Here is a 26,554-nt window from a genome sequence, read left to right as displayed (position 1 = left end):
CGTTTTTTTTTTTTTTTATTAATTAATTACTTTAAGAATTTCCGCGTATAGAAATCGTCTAGTATTAACAGTTGTCAATTTTACTTCAAGTACAAAATCTGTGTCTTCATTTTTAAAAGTAATAAAACGATGAAGTACATTATTCTTATAAGCAATAGATGTTAGGATATTTCGTGACGTTTATTGAAATATTCATGTTTTATCGTAATTTATATAAAATAATATTCGCATAATATCTGATCTTATTATCTAAATATATTAGACAAAAGACAGTGATTGCTTTAATTATCTACGTAGCAAAATTTCAGAATACGTATAATAATTTTACTTTGTCAAACTCAAATCATTTAAGTTTATTTGATTTGCGTAAATAAAATCAGTATTGTAGAGCTCATCGCGTTAGTAATAAAATGTTGGCTACGTCATTTATAAAATTTAAAGATTGTGAGGTGAGTTAGTAAAAATAATACACTGTTATCTCGGTCTACAATGGGACCGAAATATTTTGATTATATAAAAATGCAAATTAATATTTATTAATAAAATTCATCACAATATGTTTGTCGATTTGTCCACTTTATAACTTTTTGAAAATATTAATATAAGACTTGATTATTTGTACTCTTTAAACATTTATAAGACACCCCATTCCATTATAAAAAATATATAAAAAAGTATGTATATATTTATTTAAAAAAATCGCAAAAAAAATAATAAATAAATAAATAATCTTAGTATATTATTTATACGTGAATTATTTAGAAAAACATTGTCATTTATCAATAAATTATTATACAGAATATTATTAAAATATATTTCAAAATAAGAACTATATTGGAATGAGGTATAAGAGCCGTTCGATTACTTTTTATAGCATTTTATTTTTTTTCTGTTTAGATAAAATACAAATATTTTTTTTTTTTTTTTAAAAGATGAAATTTAATAATTTATTTTATACGTATTTATGGAAAAAAAATGTACAAAACCCTAAAAGTCAGTACTATATTTTTATCCAGTTTATAATTTAAGGTTATTTTATTAATTTACAATATAATTGTTTGAATTATAATTTTAAGTTTGTTTCACGTGCAATTGAATTAATTGTATCATTTCAGAATTATACGGAATAGATGAAAGATTATACGAATTATAAATGTGAACAGTTGTTTCAATTACAACCATTATTTTATTTTATATTTATTTACAACATTTTGTTAAAAAAGGTAAAGATAATTAATTAAGGGTTCTCTACAAATCAAAGTAATACTGAAATAAATAACATACATATATCTTTATACCCGCATATAAAAAGAGTTCAATTTTATCAAAAAAGATTCTACAATTTTTATTTTATTCAATAATAAATAATCACTAGTGAATAATTTAGTATAATGTAAGATGAGAATTATTCATTTAAAAATCGTTTACAAAATTTGTGGCGCAGATTACGACTAATATTTACATTAAAATCTTTTAATATCATATCATATGGTTCTCCTAATGTTATATCGGTTATAAACTAATATTATAAATGCGAAAATAACTACTTGTCCATTTGAAATAAAACTAGTTTTTTAACGGATTTAATCGCGTATATTAATTATTTTTAACATCCCGACGTTTCGAGCACTTTGCAGTGTTCGTGGTCACGGGCAGACAGGCAGGATGTTAAAAATAATTAATATACGCGATTAAATCCGTTAAAAAACTAGTTTTATTTCAATGTGTAATAATCGCGAAAATCTAAGACAACATTACTTGTCCATTTGTTTGTCAGTATGCCTGATGCTCTTTCACGGCCAAATTGAACTGAATTTGATGAAATTCGGTATAAGGAAAGCTTGTCCAAGAAGGACATTGCGTGGCTTTTTTATGCTTTGGAAATACAAAAATAATAGTCACCTGGAACTGAACCATTTGTATATTTATATTTTACTCTGATGCGTGTATATTAGTTTATTGACATACATTGCTTGCTATTTAATGACGAAATATTTTCGGGAATGTCCAATTTCGCCGTTCGTATCGTTATAATTCCAAAGTCACATATATTAGTTTTGAGGTAATATCTGCTTGTGTAAATGCTTGATTGGTGAAATGAAATGCTTCTTGTAACTCTAAGGCGAAAACTGACGCCCACTTAATGGTCACCGTCGCTAATGGAGACCTCCACAGATTTATGTGCTAACCAACTTATACGAGCCAACTTTACTATCTTGGAGTGCGTTACAGCTGTGTTTGGTATTCGTCAAATGTCATTCTACTTTACTCGTGTGCGTGTACTTAGTGGTCAACTGGTGGCCACTATTTTTTTCGACGCGTTTTCAGCTTTGACATTTATATAGAAACATAAATAATCAAGTACGTTATTGTTTCTCTTTTTCTTAACGTATTCAAGTTATTTGTGACTTATTTGAATAATATGAAACCTCGTCTTTTTGTCTTTAAATATATAATTTATTGTGTTATTGAGTTACACAAACAAAGTCTACGCACGGATGCAATTTATTAAAAAATATAAACAAAAACTGCGCTTAGCAACTTAACATTAAATAGTTACATTACTTTATTTAATAATGTTTATTGTAACAGCTTGTTGATATCCCACTGCTGAGCTAAGGCCTTCTCTCCCATTTGAGGAGAAGGGTAGAAGCCTACTCTACCACGCTCCTCTAATGCGGGTTGGTGGATACATATGGTGCATTATCATTGAAATAGCATTCATGAAGGTTTCCTTATGAAGATTTCCTTCTTCGCCGAGCACGAAATGAATAAACACAATTTAAGCACATAGAAATTCAGTCGTTGCCTGAGTGTGAACCCGCAGTCCTCGGTTAAGATGCACGCGTACTACTGAGTCATCTGGGCTCTGCGTTAATAGATTTATTAGTTATTATAACTATGTCATAAATATGAATAATAATAAAATTAGTTTGAATCGTAATTTTATTGTGAAACAGATTCAAATTTGGATGTTCTTAAGTGCCAAGGTCAAAATTTTATTACAGACAGTTACTCGAGCACCCGTTTCACAGCAAACGATTCTTTTGCTTGGACATATTTCCGAATCGGTTATAACTTCTAAAGTATTCGAATGATTTCGTGTAAAAGATAATCTTAACTTATATTAAATACCTAAGGTAACTAATATATTTAGAGGAAGAAAAAGAAGAATAAAAAAAAAATAGCTTCGCAAATGTTCTATAGTTGTTTACTAGTCATTTAACATTCTATCACTAGATTTTTTGTTTGTATTTTCACTAAAACTTTCAAGTATATATTTTTTTATGTATCTCCGCGGTTTCTAAACAGCGTTAGTAATTTTATTTTTTTTTTATTTTTATTTTATTTGTTTGTAATCAACAGCGTTTTTCAAAACATAATTATAGTTTTACATTGATTTAAAATGTAAGGCCAAAAAGATTACAATGTTTAAAGTATTGAAAATAAACATTAACAGAATGACTCAAACAGAAAAAATATAAAATAGAAACGATAACAGACCAAACATTAAAATATTGAAATATTGAACGATATTCACAATGGAAGCACGAGCTCGCGTTGTCTCGCGCTGGTTTGTGTCTGTGTGTGTGTGTGTGTGTGTGTGTGTGTGTGTGTGTGTGTGGTGAGTTTGAATGTATGTGTGGTTTGTGTAATTATTTTACTTTTTGTGAAAATGAGCTATTATTTCTTTTTTAAATTGTGTTTTGGGTAAATGAAATATATCTAAATGAGAGAATATTTTATTGTACGTTCGCGCAAGACGCAAAGTAATAGAATTTTTGGCGTAATTTGTGTTACATTTAGGCACAGAAAGTAGGTTTACATTTCGTGGTCTAAAGGGAGAAACATTGAGTGAAAAAGACGATACTAAGCTAGGACAATCAGTTCTACCAGTCAAAATAGCCTGTAGTAAAAGCATATCACTCAAGTTTCTTCTTTGTTCGAGAGATTCCATTCTATAATAGACACAGGCTTCCTCATAACTGTTAAATTTTTTGAAATCTTTAAATGCTAAGTACTTGAGGAACTGTTTCTGTATGGATTCGAGTCTTTGAATGTGGTTGGAATATAAGGGCGACCAGATATTATTTGCGTATTCCAGTATACTCCTAACGTACACATAGTACAGTGTCTTAATACATTCGATGTTACTGAAAGAACTAGTTGCTCGCTTGATAAAGCCTAGTTGTTTAAACGCCCTATTTACGACAACTTCGATATGTTCAATCATCGATAATTTGGAATCAATTTTGATACCTAGGTCTCTAATAGTATTAATTTTTGAAATGTTTGTGTTATTTATTTTATAGTTGAAAGAAGTTAATTGTCTTTTACGAGTCAACGTTATATAGTGACATTTTTTTATATTAACTACTATTCTGTTTTTAGCATAGTATTCTGATAGGGCATTTAGGTCTTCTTGCAATTTGCGACAATCTTCAATAGAACGTACTTTAAGGAAAACTTTTTTATCATCAGCGAACATTAAATAATGTGAATACTTCAGGCAGTTTCCTATATCAAAAAGATATGCGTTATATAAAAGAGGACCCAAAATGGATCCCTGGGGTACCCCTGATGGAATGGATACAAAGTCACTTTTAGCACTGCCTGTTACTACTGCTTGCATGCGGTTTTTAATATATGATGTCAACCACCGGAGCAAGTTACCATTAATTCCAAGGACGCTGAGCTTCTGTAAGAGAATGATGTGATCTACACGGTCGAAAGCTTTTTCAAAATCCGTGTAGATAACGTCAACTTGACTATTTTCGTCCATGCTCTGAAGCACAAAGTCCGTGAATACCGCCAAATTTGTAACAGTGGAGCGGTTTTTCATGAAGCCGTGTTGTTCATAAGGAATGGATCTCGCTATAATAGGGCTTATATGTTTATATACAGCAGTTTCAAACAGTTTGCTCATCACATTGAGGATTGATATGGGTCGATAGTTTTCTATTTGGGTGTTAAGTCCACTTTTGTGGATGGGTACTATAAGGGCTTCTTTCCACATGTCAGGGAAGCTACAGAAAACATTGATGGATAGGTTAAAAATTATGGAGAGTGGTTTCGCTAAATATTTGGCACATTTATTTAAGAAAAAAGGAGGAATACCAAAACTACCCGCACCCTTATTGGTCTTAAGTGATTTAAGCAGTTTAAGTACGTCATCTTCGTCAATAATTATTTTGCTAAGGGATTCTCTGTGTGTTGAATTTGGGATGTTTAATGCGTCATATGAGTTATCGGGTTTTATAAAAACACTCTCAAAGAATTGGCTAAAGCCTTTACATATAGAAGGTTCATCTGTATATGTGGTATTACCAAGGGTAAGTTTTGTAGGATAGCCGTTTTTGTTAATTTTTAATGACTTTGTGTAAGAGAACAGAAGTTTAGGGTCCTTGAGAATGTAAGCTTGCATGCGTTGAGTGTAAGATGTGTGGCATTTGCTTTGAACCATTTTTTGTCTTGCCCTTAGTATAACAAACTCGTCATAGTCTCGAGGATTATTATGTTTTTTCCATAATTTATGTTTTTTAAGTTTTTCTTTTACTATGTGTATTAGTGATTTGGAATACCAGATTGGAAAATTAGACTTAAATTTAACCGTTACAGGAACAAAATTTTTAATAGCCTCCCTTAAGATTGAGTAAAATATCTCGATAACATCCTTCATAGAATTTGCAGATAGAATTTCGTGCCAATTTATTTTAGACAGGAATTCATTTATTTTCGAATAGTCTCCTTTGAAAAAGTTGGGTTTTTTGATAGGTTTTTGAGGGATGCTACGAACTAATAAATTAGAAAGATTAAATTCAAGACACGGATGGTAAGCATCTTCCGAGACTAATGGATTGGGACAATGCTTGACTTCAAAGTTTATGTTGCTAAATAAGAGATCCAAGGTATTGTGTTTGAAATTGACAATATTGTTTTGTTGTTTCAGGCCGGACAGATTACATATATCTTTGACGTTATTGATCGAATTTAGTAAATCGTTTGATTCACGGTTTTTTATAATTAGTTCGCAATCTGACCACACAACATTGGGTAAGTTGAAGTCACCAGCTAGAATAATGTAGTCGTTCGGTTGGCTAATAGCGATTTCAGCTAAACGAGAAGAGATTGAATCAAGCCGGGAAGGTAATAAGTTATCGGGAGGCGCATAAATTAACCCGACGTGAATTTTACGATTTCCTTGAGATTTCAGAGATTCAGCAGGTATAGTCACCCATAAGGATTCTACACCATGGCAAGTCCATTCACATCGATGTTGGATTCGCAATTTTTTGAGGGCACAAATAAGTACGCCTCCGCCCTTTGTAATGTTACCATATGAAAATAAAAGTGTATGAACAGCAAACGTATTTATTTAAAGTATTAATGTTTGACGAGCTTGCACTAAGCTCTATCACCGAGTAAATTCCGCCCTAATTCAGTACTAAAATCTAACAGAACGTCCCTCAACTTTTTTATAATTAAAATCCTTCATTTTTCATCAAAACTACCCGCCGTTTAGCGTAAACATTGAGACAATAAGACAACGAATTTTGTATGAAAAAAAAATTAATAAAATTCTCCCTTTTAATATATTACCGGTTCAGAACGCAATCCTATTTTGCAAAACTTTGAATCTATGAACTTTGAATTAATTAGAGACATTCTTCTGAATTATATACTTAGAATAAATACTGACTTGCTTGAGAAGTTCATCCGTATTCTGAATTTAAAATATTGATTACATAATCAGAACATTTTTATTTACCATCAAAGGGTTAAGGCAGTCTTCGCCTAAGAATTGTCTTGACTCGCTGGATATAAAAATCATGGTAAATTAAAAATTAAAAGCATAATCAAAATATACTTTATTCAAGTGGGCCTTTACAAGCACTTTTGAATCGTCATTTAACAAACTATATGAGTATAAGTGAAGATACTACTATAAAATGTTATATTGAGTCAAATACTTCCCGTTACGAAATTTAAATTAAATTTTGTAACGTTAAGTCCGCCGAGTATTACAAATAAACTAAGCAGTCGCTTAAGACTCATTTAGGTAGATAATTAAGTCAATTAGTCGAGTCTTTTTGTAACGTCACTGGTATTTTGGACTAATAAAGTTTTTTTTTAAATTATTCTTATTTGTCACTATATATATATATATATATATATATATATATATATATATATATATATATATTAACAGTTATAAGAAGAAATACAACAATACAAATTACGGAGTAAGGCTGGGGAAATTAAATGTCAGTAAAATACCTTACTCGACGCTTTCGTGAACGTGAGGAGTTATAAGTATATTATAATTTTATTCTGCTAATAAATAATAATAATAAGAACAATAAAAATTAATACATTGAATAAACAGTTAATTTATTATTTACGAAAATATTTTTAGGCTACATTTTAACTGGATAGACATATATTATACAAACAAAACAGCCCTTCAGTTTACATTAAAATCCATATTATGTAAAGATATATCGGCATCTAAACGTTCACACATTGGAATCAAAATTAAAATCGAAGTTGGAGCAGCTGGAGCAATTGCATAAATTCCGTGTAAATATTACAAATAAATTAACGCAGGGCGTAATTTTATTGAGATGAATAAATACAGCAGTTTTAGTCTGTGTATAGGATACTTTCTTTATTTACGTCGAAAAGTATATTAGATTTTCCAAGTACAATAATTAGTAATTAAAAATTTCTTGCCACCATTCGACGTGGTCAAGATTTATATAGTAAGTATTTTAAATTCGTATTTGAATATATTGAAGGATTTTAGGATGAAAATACTTATGTAAATAAAATGTATTTTTTACTATATCGTGTAATTAAACAAAAGGTAATCCTCTTTTTGCGCGAACTGCATTTACACACCGAGAACATTTATTGTATTTGTTTTTTAATAGTTTCAGTCGATATTGATATCTACACTTTCTTTCAACAATTATTTAATTAAAAGAGTTATTAATGAATAGTATTATTTTGTATTCCAAGTATATAAAATTCAGCGCCACCTATTGACAAGTAGATAACACTTATAGTTATGCCTATTCGTCACTAGATACTCTTGTAAATAATATATTAAAATGTCGTGTCATGTTAGTTACACATTTTCCAGTACACATATAAATCAACCATATAGTTTTAAGTAGTTCACATAGATGGCGCTGTAAAGCAATATGTTATTGTTATAATTAATAATTGATGTTAGAACTGAAATATATGAATTAATTTCATAAATTAATCCTAATAAATATCAAAACCAATATACAAAGATATAAATCCCTAATCTAAATACAGTAAGTATGACACTCAATACACATTAAGCGCCCTATTAGTATTTCAGACACATCTTAGTGGTTGAATAATATTGCGATTTGCATCTGTATTTTTTATGTGCAATTGTTTCAAGACAGTAAACACGGGACTTTTTTAAAAGACAACGTAATCCTTTTTGTTGGTACGTATGTCATACTATTTATGTATTAGATCACTAACAAAATAAACACGCAACATTATAGGAAAAATATACCACACGTGATAATGATAACAACATTACGTAACAATTTAGCTAAGCGCATATTTAATATACAACGCACCTGTAATAAAAATAAGATTAAATGAAATAATCAGCGCGCGGAACATCACAGTGAAACATCGTAAGCGAATACATAATCAAAAGGGAATACAAATTCAAGGTTGTGCGAAATTACGCGTCTTTTTGTTAACACATCAAAAGTGCTGTCATTTTAATTATTGTTGTTGTGGTTGGAAAGAGTTATTAATCCTAAAATATAGATTAATCTTATCTAAGATAATCTAAGATAGAAATACAAAAGTAACCACACAGTGGTTTGATTTAAAATAGGCGTTATAAATGACAGATGATGATACTGTAATAATTAATTCAAATATTAATAATCATATTTCTTGAAGTTAAGATAAATGAAAACCTTAATTAAAATTGTTATTAACAACATTGAAGTCAAGCAAATTCAATTAAATGTATTGTATATAAATCAGATTGGTATTTGATATGTTTGTATTAGTAAAATACATTCAAGAGAGCCAAGACTCTACTCAGTTAAAATCATTAGTTATCAATATGGTGTTGGAGTGGTTGATATCACTCGATTAGATTCTATAAATATAAATTATATGTAATGTAATTATGAATGTAACAGCGCAATTAAGGAAAGCAAATACAATGCTTATCTGTTATAACAATCGATGCCTTTGGTGACGTAAAAATTATAGAACAAATACTGGTGAAATTGGCTACAATAACGCTCTACTTCTGCAAGGTTATCGTGATTCTGTGGACAAAATGACAACGACCAATATTGGACTCAAATGTGGTTCTTCCAAATAACATTTTAGTATGAATTTTAGCAACGAAGTTTACAGAATCACCAATACACCTGTAGTATTAGTACATAAACAGTTTTTGCAACTCCGATCCTAAGATGTCCTCCCCCTCCTGTAACCGGTAAAAGTGTTAAGACGAAGTATCTTCAGTAACTTCACCTACTTTATCTTCTACGTTTTCATCATTTTGGTTCAATTCTGATTTCAAATTTTAGATGCAGTTGCGTTAGCTACGCTAAATTGAGTTGGACCCAAAAAATCTCCCAGTTGAACGCCTTCATTAGAAGAAGTCGCGTTTTCCTTGAAAAAACTGTAATATTGTCGAACATGAGTGTTAGTTAATTTAAGGCAGACAAGATTCAGGCTTAACGAAGTCTAAGCAAAGTTCGGTCCTATCTAAGGAATTAATCAAATTAATTCTAACGTTTAGTTTAGGGTATGAAATTTGAAATGACAAAACCAAATCAATCATACGTTACCTTTAACGTAATACAGTAACCTTAAATATAACAATTTAAGCTAAGTCTGATAAGATTTGAGTATATCTATACCTGTCACAGATTAATTTTGTATTTCTGAAACAACGATTCAAGTTTTTTAATAGACTAAAGATTAAATTTTATATAACAAATAAAAAAATCTTCGTTTTTCTAATATTTTTGAACATCATCGGAAATCACTACTTACATATTTTCTTATCGACGATGAGAACTCATTATAGATTATTAATATTCTGATAGATTATTCCCGATAGAAGATTAGGATAAATTTAAATAATATTTTACTTTGTCACTATTGTTAGACATTTAATCATGTGAAATTGAATTCGTCGTCGATTGGAAGTGCAATAAACTGATACAACAGTGTGACAAATACCAATTAGTCGTCGTACTAATCTTATCACGCATATATTTTCATTTTCAGGCCTTTTACACGCAAACATTTCATATTTTACAGACAAGTAAAGTTTTGTTACAGACAACCTTCGGCGGCGTTTCTGAAATGATGAGTATGTTCAAATTTACTGATCTTACGAAATACTGAACGTTCATTGGTCGCCTATTACGTCATCGGCTACCAACGACCAATTACAATTCGGTTTCTTGTTTGGTTTGTTTCGGTTACAGTTAGTGTTTCTGTAGTTGGAGGTTAGACGTTAGAGTAGATAAAATATACGCTTTGTTCGAGTTTGAGAACATCGACCTATCAAAGATATAATAATTTTTGGGTAAGATATTCCAAGTCCACATAATAATGTCCAAATATTATATATTGTATCAACTCAATATAATTCCAAAAAGTTTAAAATAATAAATCTTACTATTAATTAAAATAATACTTTTTGGATAATGAAAAATACGCCGGATTTAAACTACTTTAAACTAACATAATAGTTAATCTGGTTATTTAAAATAGCAACTACGCAAAATTCTTGTCGTTTCTTCTCACGAGGCTGCTTTCCGAAACGGTGTTAGAGTTGAAATATTGACGATTCAACAATTATTTATTGTAAAGTTCACTTGAATAATATATATTTGATTTGATTTGAAAATTTAAGTTTAAAAAATACCCTTTATATTTTTATCAACTTTCGTTTACTACCGAAAGTGTGGAAGGGATCAGATGGTCTGATTAAAGTCAGTGAAATTGCGAAGAGTCAAGCAGAGTCTAAAGCACATCCTACACTTACATATTTAGGTGTTTTGTTATTAACTATAATTCCACTTCTTTCAAATTGGATTGCAAGTTTTTAAAATCTCGTTGAGATTGATATTAATCGTGAACATAATATTGTATTAGTATTTTTTTAATTGTATGTACAGGATGGAAATATGAGACAGATCAACAAGGATAGCAACCGTAACTTACTACAATAAAACGGTCGTAAGCGACAGGTTATAAATTTGAAGAAATTTTAATTAACATTGTACAATTACTCTTGCATCCAACGGCTAAAATACAATAACGTATTAGTTATCTACGAGATAAGTGATATTGTTTTGAGTATTATGTATTTGGAATAAATTTAAATTATTCAATTGAGAATCGTTGTATTATTTATTGAAAATTGAATTTAAAACTAACAGACCTGAGAAAAAGCGTTGACGGAAATCAAATGGGTTACATTTTTTTTTACATTAACAGTCTGTAAATTTCCCACTGCTGGGCTAAGGCCTCCTCTCCCTTCGAGGAGAAGGTTTGGAGCATATTACACCACGCACTCCAATGCGGGTTGATGGAATACACATGTGGCAGAATTTCGTTGAAATTAGACACATGCAGGTTTCCTCATGATGTTTTTCTTCACCGCCGAGCTCGAGATGAATTATAAACACAAATTAAGTACATGAAAATTTTGTGGTGCTAGCCTGGGTTTGAACCCGAAATTATCGGTTAAGATGCACGCGTTCTAACCACTGGACCATCTCGGTTCAATGGGTCAAATGGGTTATTTTGTGCTGTATAACTGGTAAAAATGTTAACATAATGGAGATACAGCTAGGATGTACTCAATGCCATAATTTATCGCTTCAACTGGTGATAGGATAACTTCATCCAGGAAATTGGAATTTCGAACGCGAAATGCATCTAATCGTCTTTTCACGATGTCATGATAATAATGTAAAGCAATTAAATTTAACATCGATTTGTATAATAAAGTTATTCTACGGATTGAAATAAAAAAATTGTTACGTCTCGTAAATATAAATTTTTTACTCATTTGGATACTGAGATTGCTACCAAGCGCAAAAAAGAGACTTGAAACAAACAAACACTTCCGTTTATAAAACACAGATGCCAAACCTGAATACTAATAAGTGAAGATATTTGAGAATTGATGCTTTGTTCTTAATAAGAATATTCTTGCATTTTCACGGTTGACGCCAAAATCATTGATAGTATTATGTTACGTTTGTATAAATTGACGTATAACGATAAAATACATGTATCGTTAACAAATCGAGTGACCGATTAGTTTGAAAAAGAAATACAAAAAATTTGGAATATTATTGTTTTTCAGCTTCGGATGTTATGTAGTATTTGATTGTTCTTTACTTTGTGGTATGACTTTTTGTTAGCCTGTCTGGGTACCACCTGTCATCACATATCAAATATATCAGTGGTGACACCTACATTGCCCACCGTTATTTAATTACTCCAAAGTAAACATCAACAATATATTGTTTTACTTGTTGAGTGCAGTGAAATTTAAAGTACAATAAATAAAAAAAAAATACTTATTTAAAATTTGACAGTTTGTTATAACATTCAACAGGCCCATCTCAGTCCAGGGTGCAATTACTGTAAAAAAAAAAACCGTGCGCCGCACGTTAGGGAGTCGCTGACCATTGAAATATTTTTTGGATTGGAAATTAGATCGCCAGAACATTGTATAACACCCGAGCCCTTGTTGTGCTTAAGACGGGCTGAGATGTAATAAAATCTTTTAAGTATTTGGATTAAAAAAAAATAATTTTGATGCATTCATTCATTGGTCCTCTGAGGAATGTACGAATAATATAAAACGAATACATTAGTGAATACAAGACACCATTAGTGCTATTCTAAACAAATAAATAATATTTCATATTTAATACGAAATCAAATATTTTAATGGTATCATATTTGGTACTAGGTTTATTTTAGTTACCATAAATAAATATAAGAACGGATTTGCATCTCATTCATGTAATTTTTAAATCACCTTCACCGGGTTACAGTTTAAGTGATTCGATGTATCTTTTAAGTACTACGAATATCATAATAAAAGTTCCATGTAACTTTGTAATTTTGCGATTGTGTTTTGCGAGGAACTTCAAGTTTCACATTACAGAATAACTCCATAGCTTCCATTGAAACAAAAGCTTATTATACGCTTATTCGTAGTACACGGTGAGATGTACTGCTAATAAGCGTAACGTAGCTAGCAGTGTGATGCCTAAGTATGTTTGAGTTTAAGAAATTGTTTGGGGTTTACAATAAATAGTGTAGTTTTAGTAGATATCGGAAACGACGACCAATTTTAATAGAAATTTGCACATGTGTATTAGAGTGCACGAGTACATGAGACTGCCTTGTAGGTCAAGTGATGTGATATAAGGCCACAGATCCCGAGGTTCGGGATTCAAACCTCAGGTGGTGCCGATAAGTTTTTGTGGGTTTTTCGGAGTCTAGTGCCTTGAAGTTGAAAGTTTGTATGCCTCGAAAAGTACGTATGCACCTTACCGTCCTATAGGATGGTAAATCCGACATTCTGTAAATCCGACAGTCCCATAATCCTATTAGACTGACCGAATAGAGATGAACCTGTGTTTGTGCACATCGTTGTGCAATATAGTATGCCGTGACCAAAATTGGCCAGGATGACATCACATGCGTAAGTACAGGTGTACTTTCTCATCACCTATCTTGCTGTCTCGTGGATTGGCTTCCGGGCGATAGGCTCGAGTTGATACAAACCTAGCGTATGATCATCGACTCTTCATGCTTTCTTAGGCGTGGCACACTTTCAAACTGCTGCCTGTTACTGAGAGAGAATTTCTTCATTAAAAACAAAATGACTTTTTAAGGGTACTCAGTTCCCTCAAGCTCTATTGAATAAGTTAGCAAAGAGATCCACAAGACAATTGTCTGATATTATTTTAATCAAAATAATTGTAAATACTTGATAAAAAGATAATATTGATAAAACCTCAAGCGTAACGCCAGAACTGGTCACTAGTGTTACATAAAACTATAAAACAAGTCAGTCTGATGCCTATCGGATCTAGTGCTTCGTACAGACAGCACGCTCTTTGCGTTTTAAATTTTAACGAGAGATAAATTTATTTAAAAATAGTCGAAATCGTGCCGGAAGGTGCAAAGGTGAAAAAAGACAAATAATGTAAGTGTTTATTATTTTTAATCCGTATTTTTTTTATTTAATAATAGCATCGCAAACAAACTTGTTGTCGTAAGACCTTGTTTACTAGCAGCAAAGAGGTTTTAATATTTGCGTCTATTATTATTGTACACGAGTTTGAAACCATCTAATTATAAGAAATTATACATTATTTTATAAAACGATTCTATATTTCCTGTTCATAGTTTTTTATATTTTTTTATCTGAATCTATTGTTCTTTAATCTCAATAAAAAAAAAAACAAAAAACAAACCTGATGATTTTCAAAACTAATACGAAAATTCGAACTGCGCAATTGGTATAAATCAATAAACGTAAATCCTTAGACTTTTGTTACGCAAATAAATTAAAATAAACATTTTGTAATAACAATAATAATGATACAATTTGTGGTTTTCGGTTGCGGGCCAAGGTTGACTAGTTTTGGTATTTGTATATTGCATGTGTCGTAGTAATAAAAAAATATTAAAAAAACATACAAAACAAGAAAAGTAAATATCACTAATTACGCACTTATTGCAATCAAAACAAATCAAATCCCTTTATTCAAAATCGAAGCATTACATTTACTTATTTATTGTCAAATTAAACACAACCACCGGTTCGGAAGAGATAACATCCTGACCTGAGAAGAACCGGTGAAAGAAACTCAGCATCAACATCAACGTATTGTGTCAACAATTTATTAAAATTTGATAAATTAAAAAACTAAATTTAAATGTTAAAATATTGTGTCCGAATGTTTTTGCAATCTTTATGCGCAACACTTAAAATATTTTTAATGAGAATCCAATCAAATAATAATAAATAACGTTGCCGTTACAATACGTTTTAAATACAAATCACTAATTTGTAAAAACACGATGTATTCTTAGCGTCGTTTCATAATTAATTTATACATGTAGTCATACATAACCTTGACAATGTCGTATCGAGGATTTTATTTATCAAAACAAAGCACGACAATAACCCGATTGGTTGCCCACAAAAAAATAATAATAACATAATTATTTAGTGTTTACGTTCAGTAACGTATACTTTAAATAATACTTACATTATATGGTATATAACTTACTGGCTGTGCTCGCAACTTCGTGCGTGTTTGAATTTAACAAAAAAATTATTATTGTAGCCTAAGTTATTCCTTAATACATCAGCTATATTTCAGTGAAAGTCCCGTCAAAATCGGTCTAGCTGTTCCAGAGATTAGCCGGAACAAACAGACAGACAGAAAAAATTTGAAAAAAAAATATTATTTTGGTATATGAACCGTGTATATACATATATATGCATGTAATTTTGCGGTTAATTTAATATTACAAACAGACACTCCAATTTTATAATATGTATAGATATTTGATAGAGCTTTGTACTTCTAGTCAAATAGCAATACGTAGTATTAGTATGTTCTGGTTGGAAGGGTGAGTGAGCCAATGTAACTATAGGCTCAAAGGATATATAATATTGGTTTGGCCGTGTTATGAATAGTTCATATCTCTTGGAGTGCCAATGTCTAAAGGCAGTAACCATTAACGTTTAAATATAATAAAAAAAAAATTGTTCAGACCATCGTGATCAGTAGTGCTTTTTGTTTTTGGTATAAGTAAGCGGATGGGCAAACAAGCCACCTTATGATTTACGGTCACCACAACAATACCCAAAGACATAAGAATATTCATAAACGTAATTTTTTTAACTATTCCTTACATCGCAAATGCACCAACCTTCCGAATCGAGATGCTATGTCCCTTAAGCACAGGTATATGGTTCCTAGCATTTCAATTTGAAGGGTGAGTGAGCCAGTGTAACTTTTCTTAAACCGGAACAACAATACTTAGTATGACTGTTTGGTGGTTCAATGTATGATGAGGATGGTACCTATCCAGACGGGATTGCATCAAGCTTATCATCAAATGAAGTTTATTATGAAGTTATTCTGAAAACACTTCATATATCACTCATGAAATAGTGAAATTCGACTTAGTACACGCTAATTTAATGACGAATAATTTAATTGTTATAATTATTATAATCGATGATACATATCACTTTTTGACATTTAATGATCGTAGTTTGCGGTGAGTTTCGAGATAATATTGTGAAAACGTTGACGCTAAGCTCAATTGCTTTATCATAGAAAACAATTGTTATCAAGAGTCGTTATCAATCTTGTTTCAAGTCCGGTTCATGCGAATGTTTTGGTTTTTAAAGAATCATTATAATTAATGCCTTTGACTCCTAAATATGCTCAATTGATCCAAGTCGCTTGGAGGTCATTGCCAATACAGCAATTTAGAGTTGATTATTGTTCTCGTAGAAAAATTGACTCAGGACACAATAAGGAGTTTAAGCACGTCATAACTAATCAAAGTAACACAATCTAATGCCGAAATATTTTATAATAAATACTTGTCTTATAATAAGCTAGTTCCCTTGACGGTCATTCTCTTTGTTTGTAGATTATTATTAATTATTTGTTAAGCTATTATTACTTCTGAATATATTCGAGCATGAAACAAATATGTTAATTTTATTTGAAGTAATATCGAATTGCTTGTACAAAAAATTTAAAAATTTGTAATCAAAATATGATTTCATAGAGATCTATTTTAGTTAGTTATTTGTTAAATATTAAGAAATAAAATAGACACATATAATTATATGATAAATTTTCTATAACAAAGAATATCAAAGTGTGATATAAGTGTTAATTCTTTACGTGAAAGTTAATTACTGGCGAAGTAAAATCCGTCCATAATATACAATGATGAATGGCAACCGACATTATAAAAATTTAAAGTACATAAAACCTTATTATTGAAAACTAAATGAGATTTCACTTTTTAATTTTGTTTTTAATTTTGTATAAAGAAATATGAGATATCAGCCATTTTTATTTGATAATTAGCAGTTGACTTTTCTCACAAATAACAGTCTTTTTATTTCTCCGACGTAAATGTTTAAACATGATTGTTTCGAAATAATTCTACAAAATAATTTAATCCTTTTGCATATATGCGTATTGCTAGTTTTTATAAAAAAGAGAAATATGTATTCGGTTTAAATATTACTTAAAATAGCTTTTTATCATTATCATTTAGCCAATCGCAATCCTCTGCGATAAAATCTTAATTCTCGACCTCTTGAATCCAGTCGACTTTTGCTATACTCGCGGTTATTAAAAATAATCCAATTCTCAAAATTGCTTCTATATTATAAGAAATATTAATACCATTTGTCATTAAAAAATTCATCAAACTTCAGCTGCTATTTGTGGTAATAAAAACCAGGACGTGATCGTTTTCAGTTCAATATTAACCCTTATTTTATTTAGGACCACTGGATTTAATTGGATATTTAAAATATTTGAATATAAATTATAATTTCCAGATGATAATTTTACTGATATGGAGCGCGGTGCTGGTGGCAGCAATCGCTCTATACTTCCGCCAGACTTATTCGAGGTTCAGTAAGCATGGGGTGAAGAATTTAAAACCTGTGCCGTTCTTTGGTAACATGACCAGACTTATATTCCGTCAACATAATTTTGGTGATGATTTGGACCTGATCTACAATACATTCAAAGGAGAGAGGTATTTATTTAAATGAATAATGAAAATTTAATCAGAGTTAATTAATTTTATTTATCGTTATATTCGCATTTCTTTCTTAAATTAAATTTAATTTTAAAGTCATATACTGCTGATTGAATTAAAATATTGACATCTTATAGTAATAATAATATATTTTTATTCTAAATTTGTAGTATACCACACCTTTGGTATTTAAATTAAATACAAAAAACATAGAAAGAAAATATCTTACCAGTTGATTTTTATTTATATTATTCAATCGTATATAAAGTTTATTCAAATTAATTAAGATTTCAAATTTGGAACGAATTCCATTAAGAAAAGATAAGAAAAATTTCAATATAATTAGATTTGGTATTAAAGTAATATTTCTTTCTTAAATTTAAAGATTCGTCGGAAGATATGAATTTATCAAGCCTATGTTGGTAATACGAGATCTTGAGCTCGTCAAAAAGATCACTATCAAGGATTTTGAATATTTTCTGGACCATCGAGGTTTCACTGACGAAAAAACTGAACCTCTATTCGCAAGAAATTTATTTTCATTAAAAGGTTGGTAAGATAAGTTTCGCTTAGTTAATTACGGTAATCTCGATACTTTATAAATGTGTTTTACTTAAAACAGGCCAAGAATGGAAAGACATGCGTTCGACTTTAAGTCCAGCATTTACAAGTTCAAAGATCAAGTTGATGGTACCTTTCATGGAAGAAGTAGGGAAACAGATGATACGAGCCTTGGAAAAGAAAATCAAGGAATCTCCAAGTAAGTTTATAAAACATAATTAATAACTTAGTTGGTGTAGTTGAATGGACAGGACATTGAGATTTTCTTGCGTTGTGTGTTGTCTTGTGAGAGTCGCCAGTAAAATTATTGTTTTTCTCTCAAAGAAACCTAAGATGCAATAAAGGTAAGCGTTAAGATTAGATAATATAAAAATATCTACTAAATTTTAGCTGGATCCATCGACGTTGACTGTAAAGACTTGACTACGCGCTATTCTAACGATGTGATTGCTTCCTGCGCGTTTGGTCTTAAAGTAGACTCATATACTGAAGAGGAAAATAAGTTCTACGAGATGGGAAAGACTGCTTCCACATTTAAGTTACGACAAATGTTATTATTCTTTGCGTCTTCTGCTTTTCCCGTGCTTGCAAAGGTGAGTCATGTTTTAAAAACTTAAATAATGTAACAATCATATGAATTAAATTGATGGAATTTATTATTTGACTTTCTTTGTTTATAACTGTTGATGATTATAATCAATAGATGTTTATTTATTCAAAGTATTATAAATTATTGTACTGAATGGTTATTTACGGGTTTGTCCAGTAAAACTTGTGTCTGTAAGAATAAGACGTTTGAACTTTCAAGGTAGTACTTCTATTGAAAAATTGCACGTAATAAACTTGTTGCCATATCCTGCTACCGTAGATAGTTGAATGTAATCTTGTCTGATCACTGGTCAAATTGATAAATCGTAGCTATAAAATTATATTAATATATACAAACAATATTTTAAGGTGGTATCTTTTATATATGTACATTAAAATAACAAATTATATTTAGTAAATCCAAGTTCCAGGTTCACTCAAATGTCGTTGCTTGGTACACATTTATTTCTGTTGATCTAAGTTTGCGAGCACATCGTTGTGAAAGATCATTATTTATTTAGGCAATAATATCGCATCTCTCTCTAAATTATAGATAATTATTTTTTCTTATATAAATAACAGAATTGATATATTTTTACAATCAATTAACGTTAATTAATAGGCAAAGTATCATATTATCGTAATTTGGTATTAAATAATGGTCTGAAAGAAGAAAACGTAATTCGAGACACTATTAATAAATTAGTAGGCGTCATACGTCATGAGTAAGTTTATTCAACGTATCGAGTACATCTGATACCTGACATATGTTATTAGATATTAGATATTAGCTTTATAAAATGTAAAAGTACATTCTAAAATAATTAATTGAATTGAACAAACCTTACAAACGAATTTGTTTTTAAAATGTTTCTAAAGAATCATTTGTTTATTAACATATTCAAAATTTTCAAAAGTCAGAGATTTGTATAGGAACTTAATTAAATATATATTACTTACTGAATGGCAGCGATAATGATATTTTAGTATCTAATAGATATCTCTGATAGGCTGAAACAATAAAATTTGGATTTTTTTTTAAATTACCTCAGAAACTCCTATTTTTTTATAAGTGGAGACAATAGCTGTTTGTAATTTGTGGATCTTTTGAAACTTCTCAAATATGTGATTAAACAAAAAACGACATAAAAATATAATTTGTTACAATTCTAATTTTCTTTTTAGAGATTGAAATTAACATTGTTTTCGAACGCTACTAAAGATTTCTTTATGGAATTGGTGCTGAGTACGATGAAAGACAGAGAAGCGCGTAATATCGTCAGACCTGATATGATCCACCTACTAATGGAAGCTAAGAAAGGTAAAGATGTAAATATATATTGAGTAGTATACAAGAACGCATATTAAATGTGATTTCTGCATTTTTTTATTAACATTGCCTTATTTTCAATAGGGCAACTAGTACATGACGATAAAGCAGGAAATGAGAATCTTCAAGATACCGGTTTTGCTACTGTCGAAGAATCATCTGTGGGAAAGAAAAATATTGACCGAGGTTAGTATTTCGGATTTATATATATTTATTAATAATTAATTTTATTAATGATATGTATTCATCATTGATTTCATATAAATAAATACTAAATTAGTTTCATTATCAAACAGTATCAAGAAACTAATTTTGTTTACGTTCTTTGTTACAGCTTGGTCGGAAATGGACCTCATCGCTCAGGCAGTATTATTCTTCATAGCTGGCTTCGAAACTATATCAACTGCAATGTCCTTTGGACTACACGAACTGGCCGTACATCCTGAGATCCAAGAACGATTGGTGCAGGAGATAAAAGAGAATAATGCCAAAAATAATGGCAAGCTGAACTTTTCATCAATCCAGAGCATGACATACTTAGACATGGTGACATCAGGTAAATTTTGAATGTTATAACTTAAAACAATCGTATTTGCTTAACTTTTTTCACAGAATTACATTAATATTCTTATTTTAAAAAAATATCTGATATTTTATATACATTTAAAATCAACCAACCAACCAATCTGCCTAATGTAGTTACACAAACAAAAATAACCTCATCATTTCGAAATAGAGCATTCCACTCGATTCATCACTTTAAATATTTGAGCTCAGTTTACTTTTACTAATTAACTTACGTTTTATTTGAATCACAGAATTGCTCCGACTTTGGCCTCCTGCTATGGCTTTAGACAGAATGTGTGTAAAAGATTATAACATGGGAAAACCTAACGATAAAGCCACCGAAGACTATATTGTAAGTCTCTAAATATAATCAAACAATTAAAATAATTTAACATTAATCGGCAATTATGATATTTTAAATTTTTGCTTCCCTTTTATAAACATGCTTATTTTTTTTTGTTTTTAGATAAGAAAAGGTGAATTGCTTTCGATACCATCTTGGTGTTTCCATCGTGATCCAGAGTTTTTCCCAGATCCTCTCAAATTTGATCCTGAGCGTTTCTCTGACGAAAACAAGCATAAAATCAATGCTACAGCTTACATGCCTTTCGGACTTGGCCCCAGGAATTGTATTGGTAAAAAAGTTTTTGTATTTATTTTATAAGAAAATGATGAATGTGGGCGCGAGTGACCTTTTCCTTGAGTAATGATAATGGGTCCAGTTATTTTAGGAGTTATTATTATTTGATCGTTTATATTAAATATTATGAGATTTCAGTTACCGGTTTGTTACTGTAGTTTTCTCACGGTACATACCTGATAATAATAAAAAAAGATATTGCATTTAAAACCCATCATTCTAAATAGTTAATTTTATTTAATTAATACGGGCGATTTCGTTTGAAAAAGTCTATCTACCATGCTTTTTAACGATTGCTCTCAATAAAATCATCTATAACGATGATTCAAAAGAGTCTAATACAGTTGACTTTAATAAACTTTAGTAGTATTTTTAGTAAAAATGTGTAATTTTTCAGGATCGAGATTTGCTCTGTGCGAGCTGAAGACGCTTCTATATCAGGTACTGCTGCATATAGAAATTTCTCCTTCAGAAAAGACATTGTTACCCGCCAAGCTTTCAACCGAATCATTCAACCCTCGAATTGAAGGCGGTCATTGGTTAAAATTTAAGATCCGTAATTAATGATTATTACAAGAATAAAATATTTAATAGGTACCAGTTAAATTATAAGAGCCATATTATATATCGTGGTTATGGTTAAGTTTGATTAGTTTAAGTTAAACGGTAAAATGTTAAGTAATACATATTTATTTAACTATTTGGTGAAGATAAGAATATCTTCACCAAATAGTTAAATAAATATGTATTACTTAACATTTTACCGTTTAACTTAAACTAATCAAACTTAACCATAACCACGATATATAATTTAAAACCACCAGTGTGTGAGTTAAATATTCTAAGTTATTCTCACTTTAATACGCATATTAAAAATCTAAAAACATACTCTTAGTTCTCAACACCTTACTCGGGAAGAATCCCGAGTAAGGTGTTGAGAACTAAGAGTATGTTTTTAGATTTTTAATATGCGTATTAAAGTGAGAATAACTTAGAATATTTAACTCACACACTAATTATAAAAATAATTATCACGAAGTAAAGACAAAAAAATATGATACAAATTTGAATTTTATTTTTAGTAATTTTTTTTAAATAAATTATGAAACCATTGAATCACGTTGTTTTTTTTACAACCTGTCTTTTCTTTCACAAGAGTATTAATTGGGAATATTAGAGTCGAATCAACTATATGGTTAATATTCCTTCGCCTGAGCTGAGATGGCCCAGTGGTTAGAAAGCGTGCACCTTAACCGATGATTTCGGGTTCAAACCCAGGCAGGCACTTTTCATGACAATAATTTGTGTTTATAATTCATCTCTTGCTCGGCGGTGAAGGAAAACATCGTGAGGAAACTTCAACGTCTAATTTCAACGAAATTCTGCCACATGTGTATTTCACCAACCCGCATTGGAGTAAGGTGGTGGAATATGCTCCATACCTTCTCCTCAAAGGGAGAGGAGGCCTTAGCCCAGCAGTGGGAAATTAACAGGCTGTTTATGTAACATTCCTTCAAATATATTATATTAAACGATGAGAGTCAAATTCCATTTTTTTGTGTCAGTCGTAATGTTATAAAACCTGTACAGTTCACTCAAGTCAAAGCTAAAATAAACAACCGTCTGTTTGGAATAATATACCTCTGATCGAAGAGCCAACGAAAATATAAATACCTAGTATTTAAAGAAATAGTCGAGAACTCGTGCCGCTATTAATAACTAAAAATTGTGACCATTACCGTATATTTTTCAATAAATAGAACAATTTCCTTCTTCCCCTTAAAGTTGTTTGTCTACGATGTCAATTGCAAGAATGTAAAAGCTGCCACACTGGTTTAGACGTGAATACTTCTTTCAGTTCATATAAAAGTAAATAGTAAAGTCACAGCCTGATAATGTCCTACAGCTGGAAAAGGAGGCCATTTTCTTTGGATGTCTCTCTTTTTAGGAGAAGGCTTAAAGCTTACTTCACCATGCTGCTCCAGTCCGGGATGATAGATTGCTACACGTGGTATATTCATACTCAGAATTATCAGTTAATATTAAGGTCTTTTCATGCCGTGATAACTTTTAATTGAAACAACACTAAGCTAAAAATGTAATTACCTTTATTTTTAAACTATAAATGGTGTATGCTTTGTAAGTTGTCCTTAATAATAAAATAAAAAAAAATAAAAAAAATATTCACGTCTTGTAACCACTGGGCTATCGTGGCTGTTAGTTTTTAAAATTATTATTAATTCTAAAGCTTCCACTTATACCAGTACTTGAATCCTTTTAATAATAAGGGTTATATACAGATGCAAAAGTCGCAGGTTTTATTCTAAATTTCGACTGTGGTCGTCCTCAGTCCTTACTGGAAAATATAATAGAAATAATACTAATTACTCAAAAACAAAACATTGCTATATAAGTTTACAAGTTTAACGTTGCATTTGATAACAAAATTCTTGTATTGTAAGCAAAAGATTTGTCTTATTTTATGTGTAGGGAATATCAGGTCGGACTAATAGAAATGAATGACATTTTTATCCAGTCGTATTCGATCACATGTTGCCAACTATGACAGAAATATATTAAAGGGTATGCGGCAAGTTTGTTGCGCCTATACCTTACAATATTTCCTGCGTGGTTATAATTTAATTTCCGTGGCTAATTCGTCGCGTAAATCGGTCAAGAGGATAATATTAAGGACTTTATTATATTTTATAAGAAAACTGAGATTCTCAGTAACAGCTGAGTAAATTTGGTAGTTTGCCATGCTTCGAGAAGCACATGAACTCGTTGGTCCTACTTTTGAATAGAAGTGAAAAAAATTAAAAACCTTAAAATTAGAAGTGTTTTAAAAAAAAATCAATTATATGAACGAAATATAAATTAGAATTAATTTATAAACAAATAAAGCATTAAAATTGTAGTTAGCTGAAGCGTCAACAGTTCTAAGAAATGAATCTATAAAAACAGTGTTGTCTGGGACTTTCATCATTTAAAATCAAGTATCCAAGCGTAACTAATCATATATCTTATACGGCTAATAATTGTTTGACTAAGTTAACGTTAAATATACATTTGAACTCATGGTTCACTTGATAGATATCGTATGGTCGAAGCAATCGAATAAAAAATAGAATAGAATCGAATCGAATATAAAAAAAATGGATTATAATGATTGAGATTATAAATTCAATCACCCCAACTGTTTCTTTTATCACATCTGAACATGTTACGTATTAGAAATAACTTCGAAGTCTAATATGGTTCCACTAAACTAAGTTCCCTGATAAGAAAAACTTCATCGGCAGCAATCGACGCATACATTTATAAAGTTTTGTTCAAAGTTGTGTTATATTTTGATAGGAAATAAGCAAATGCTAGCTTTATGAATTTAGTCAAATTCGTTTAAAAAAATGCGAATACTTTGTATTCATTTTATTAACATCCAAAAACCCCAAAACTTATAACCTGGGTGTTCCCCAACTCTTATAACCTGGGTGCCTTCAAACGAGGCCTGAAGAGGCATCTTGCGGGCCGACATGGTGAGACCGACTAGCTCGACTCGCTGACTGTACTGGCCGTCTTCGCGTTTGGACTCCATTACGACTTACCACCAGGAGGAGTGGAGTCATATGCCTACCCGGACACAAAAAAAGCCATACTTGTTGAAATAAGGACTCAGTGATCATTTTATATCCAACATGAAAAATTCTTATAATTCATTTAATCTCAAAGACAGTTTTACAATAAACGAGTTAATATTAGTAATAGTAAACCTTCTGCTGCGTAGGATGATTGACATATTTTTTTTCTTTTGATAGTTATGTGGATAAATGTGTTAATCATTCTTCCTAGTTATCATGACTAATTTCTTCCCCCTTTGAACTAGGAATAATATGTAAGCTGAACTTTAAGTGTAGCTTTTCAATCGTATTTTTATTCGTATTCTTCTCGGAATGAACTATGATTTCGACTAGTAGTCCAGTCAGAGTCAGTCCAATATTCAGAAAATTATACCTTGTACCCCACTCGTGACTGGGATAGATATTACCGAAAACTGTTTTTAGAGATTTTTTTCAGTGCCATATAGTTTTAGAAAGTTATTATAAAAATGACGACAGAGGAAGAAAGTTCTTCAAAATTTAGTGGAATATATTCTTCAGTCAAATAAATACTTCACGGTTAATACATGTTACCGAGTCAAGCTTAGTCTTTCTAAAATTTGGCTAGGTTTTTTTGTAAATATTTTCATTATTTACTAATTTATTTTATCTATATTACTGTTTTTTAATCACTTCCAAATGAATAAAACAATAATCACCAATCACTGAAATATGCCCGCTGGTCTCAGCTGATAATATGAAATGTGCATTTTGTTAGATAAACTTTAATATAATAAAATTTTAATGGGGTCGAATGAGTTCATGACAGTCAATGTTAAGCGATAAGATATGGAGGTCATTAGTATAAAAATGAAATAAAAATATTATTATTAAAAACTGATATTGATGGTACTGTTTATTTTAATAACATTCATAGTAAGGGTGAGACAAACGTTTGAGCATTCCATGGATTCAACATGCGGATGTCGAGTACATCTTATGGTAGAGAGAGAAACACCGAGCAGTTAGGCTAATTCTGTAACAAGGAACTCGAAACTCAACGCAAAACTATAAAAATTAAAAAATCAGCGTAAATCGGCGGTCAACATTTAACGAGTGAGATTCGAAGTTATTTCTTACCGATTCGCAGTGCAGTTCCCACTACTTGCGGTAAAAAGAGACAAAATTCATAATTCGTCGCTCTGCGTATATATACTTACAGATATATTTTTTTTGTTTAAGAACCGATATTGATAATTCTTTGGATGAATTATAAACACAAATCAAGAGCACGATAAATCAATTTCACATTTTTTTGGCACTTAGATTGACATGCTTTATTCACTGACTTACCTCGGTTAGTTACATTGTAACATA

The 26,554-nt window shown here is 30.5% G+C and overlaps 1 protein-coding gene across 1 annotated transcript; it reads left to right on the top strand.

Annotated features, from left to right (window-relative positions):
• The first annotated feature begins 14,137 nt into the window (after positions 1–14,137).
• Positions 14,138–22,300, top strand: LOC125066057 (cytochrome P450 9e2-like). Its single transcript, XM_047673955.1, has 11 exons — positions 14,138–14,281; positions 17,690–17,892; positions 18,281–18,444; positions 18,518–18,655; positions 18,847–19,049; positions 20,230–20,365; positions 20,459–20,560; positions 20,709–20,930; positions 21,193–21,293; positions 21,408–21,576; positions 21,979–22,300. Exons 2-11 carry the CDS (start codon positions 17,690–17,692, stop codon positions 22,143–22,145), a joined length of 1,605 nt encoding a protein of 534 aa, XP_047529911.1. The 5' UTR covers positions 14,138–14,281; the 3' UTR covers positions 22,146–22,300.
• Positions 22,301–26,554: the final 4,254 nt, after the last annotated feature.

The sequence above is a fragment of the Vanessa atalanta genome, chromosome 8 (genome assembly GCF_905147765.1).
Source record: "Vanessa atalanta chromosome 8, ilVanAtal1.2, whole genome shotgun sequence".
Lineage (NCBI taxonomy): Eukaryota > Metazoa > Arthropoda > Insecta > Lepidoptera > Nymphalidae > Vanessa > Vanessa atalanta.
Note: the sequence above shows the minus strand (reverse complement) of the source record. Positions and strands in the feature narration are given on the sequence as shown.